The sequence below is a fragment of the Mesocricetus auratus genome, unplaced genomic scaffold (assembly GCF_017639785.1).
Source record: "Mesocricetus auratus isolate SY011 unplaced genomic scaffold, BCM_Maur_2.0 Super-Scaffold_100007, whole genome shotgun sequence".
NCBI classification, from domain to species: Eukaryota; Metazoa; Chordata; class Mammalia; order Rodentia; family Cricetidae; genus Mesocricetus; species Mesocricetus auratus.
The window spans coordinates 60,487,678-60,490,193 of NW_024429191.1; the positions used below are offsets into that span (position 1 = coordinate 60,487,678).

At 45.4% G+C, this 2,516-nt stretch overlaps 1 protein-coding gene across 1 annotated transcript; it reads left to right on the forward strand.

The window, feature by feature from the left end:
• The first annotated feature begins 327 nt into the window (after window positions 1-327).
• On the forward strand, window positions 328-2,038 carry LOC101838866 (C-C motif chemokine 12). Its single transcript, XM_005076965.4, has 3 exons — window positions 328-492; window positions 1,133-1,250; window positions 1,737-2,038. The coding sequence occupies exons 1-3, from the start codon at window positions 417-419 to the stop codon at window positions 1,840-1,842; spliced, it is 300 nt and encodes a 99-aa protein (XP_005077022.1). The 5' UTR covers window positions 328-416; the 3' UTR covers window positions 1,843-2,038.
• The last annotated feature ends 478 nt before the right edge of the window (window positions 2,039-2,516 follow it).

A 2,516-nucleotide genomic window follows, 5' to 3' on the forward strand; every position in this document is an offset into this window, starting at 1 on the left:
CAGTCTCCTCCAAGAGGCAGACACTGGCCACTCTTTAGGCCTCTGTGACTTGTAGTTCCTGTTCTTTCTTCCACACAAATGTTTTTTTTTCCATTTCATAGAAATGAGAACCCCTTATCTGGTGACAGCACTTCCTCCATGTTGCTGTGCTCAGCTGTATACCTTTCCACCTCTGTTTCACAGTCTAAGCTGGCAGTAGACAGAAACTGCACAGCTTCCTTCCGGCTATGAGGAAATCACCCTGGGGTCTGATGCCTACTCAGCACAGCCCGGAGGATCTTACTTCATCCTTCCTTTGGTAGGATCCTAAGGAGTTCCCTGCTCCTTATAAAAGACAGACAGGGCCTCCAGAGGAGCAGAGACAGTGGCACCAACTCCTGAGCTCCCCGCTTTCATTCCGAAGCCATTGACTCAACATGAAGATCTCCACAGCGCTTCTGTGCCTGCTGTTCATGATTGCCAGCATCAGCCTACAGGTGTCGACTGCGCCAGGTGAGACTTTTCCTTTCCCAATCCCTTAGCACACCTCAGACTTGCTGTGGGGTCTGCAAATTTAAGATGGAGAGACTGGGACTACCGGAGAAGTTACAAGCAGCCAATGTGTCACAGCTAGCCAGAGCCAGAAAAAAAGTGTTCAGACCTCTGAGGCCAAGCCCTGTGATGTCTCACGACACCAACCCTGGGACAAGATGCTGCATGCAGCCACTACAGATACTGCCCTAGCCTTACTGGTAGAGGTGGCCCAGAAGTGGCCCTGTAGGTGAGAAGGACATCTCAAGCAATAGAGGTGTAACAGGAATTAAAGCTGGGGTCATGGTCCAGAGTGACTTCCAGAACAGCAGCCACGTGTGGATCCTGGAGAGCTTTCTTATCCTAAAAGTAGGTTGATGCTAAGCCCACAGCTGCAAGTGATAGCAAGTTCTTAGATCTTACTTTCCTGTGTTAGAAATTGATGAGTTTTTTTCCATACACAGTCAATGGCTAGAACATATTCTATTAACATTATGTTATTGGGCTCTAGATACAGAACTCAGGAGCCATGACTCTTAGGTACAACCCAGCCTTCTCCTTCCCTTGTGATAGTACCCTGCAATGTCTCCTAACTCTCCCTTCTTTACAAAATTATTTTCAGATGCAGTGTTCATCCCGGTCACCTGCTGTTATGAAATGGCTACTAAGAAGATCCAAATGCGGAGGCTGAAGGGCTACAGGAGAATCACCAGCACCCAGTGTCCCTGGGAAGCTGTGATGTAAGTAGGCCATGTCCAGTACTCCATGCTAGTTTCCTTTCTGAGGAGTAAGAGAGAGAGAGAGAGAGAGAGAGAGAGAGAGAGAGAGAGAGAGAGAGAGAGAGAGAGAGAGAGAGAGAGAGAGAGAGAGAGAGAGAAGAGAGAGAGAAGTCTGGACTCATGACCATGAGTCAAACAAATAGAGCATCTTACCCACCTGGTCCTTTTTCACCTAGGAAAACTAAGTCCATTAGAGAATCCACAAATTGCCATCTGTTTGGAGAGATTGTACCCAATTCCTTCAGCCAGGAGATTGGAGACATTCAGCTAGGAGAACAAAAACAGGGCTTTCCATTGAGTCTACTTTCTTACACCTTTCCCAATCTTCTTTCCTGACTCTCCATCTATGGATGAATGGAAGAGGTCTGAGAAACAATGGGCAGGCCATGCACAGGCCCTGAACAGAATCCTCAGAGCACTTTGCCTAACCACGCCCTCTCCCAACAGCTTCAGGACCATACTGGATAAGGAGATCTGTGCTGACCCCAAGGAGAAGTGGGTTGAGAACTACATAAAGCACTTGGATCAGAAGTCTCAAACTCGGCATCCTTGAGCTTTCATGTCTACGCTGAGAGGCTCAGGGAAATCTTCTGTACTTTCCCCTAACCTTCCCTGTGGGCAGTGCAATGGTAATTTATTATGATGCCTAAAGAGAGATGTTTTTAATAATTTAAAACATAGACTTGCTTGAGTAATATTTAATGATATTTAAGTTATATTTGGGACAAATAAACAATTTAATTTACAAATTGTGTATTTGTTTCTATATGAACTCAGTTAAATTATTGGCAAAATGTGAGTGCTCTCCCACCTACCTGTGGGATTGCAAGATCCACCCATGATGCATCAACATTACACATGCTTTTGTCTTCTTAGGGAACCTGTGTTTCATTGAGTGGACTGTGTGCTTCCTAGTGCTGTGTTCAGGCTATGGTATTTTCAAAGAAAAATACATATATGTTTTTAAATACTTTACTCTAATTTGGGGTCATGTTAAGCTGAGAACAAAATCCCCACAGCAACAGGTAACATGGTGTGGGACCACCCTGAATGAATGAATGTCTTTTGGCTAGGCTGGACTCTGCTGAGGTTCTAGAAGAATGTGGCAGGACATGCCAGTCCCCTCTAGTCCTCTGGCTACAGCACTCCCGTTACCTGACTTTATTCATGAGCTTCTCTATGCCTCTTTCTTTCCTCATCACACCTATCTTTTTAAAGTCCCTTTAA

Bases quoted from the DNA above. Each gene is read 5' to 3' on its own strand.
- LOC101838866 (XM_005076965.4), top strand. From the start codon at position 417: ATGAAGATCTCCACAGCGCTTCTGTGCCTGCTGTTCATGATTGCCAGC. The intron at 493-1,132 runs GTGAGACTTTTC...AATTATTTTCAG, and splicing joins ACAGGTGTCGACTGCGCCAG to ATGCAGTGTTCATCCCGGTC. The intron at 1,251-1,736 runs GTAAGTAGGCCA...CTCTCCCAACAG, and splicing joins TGTCCCTGGGAAGCTGTGAT to CTTCAGGACCATACTGGATA.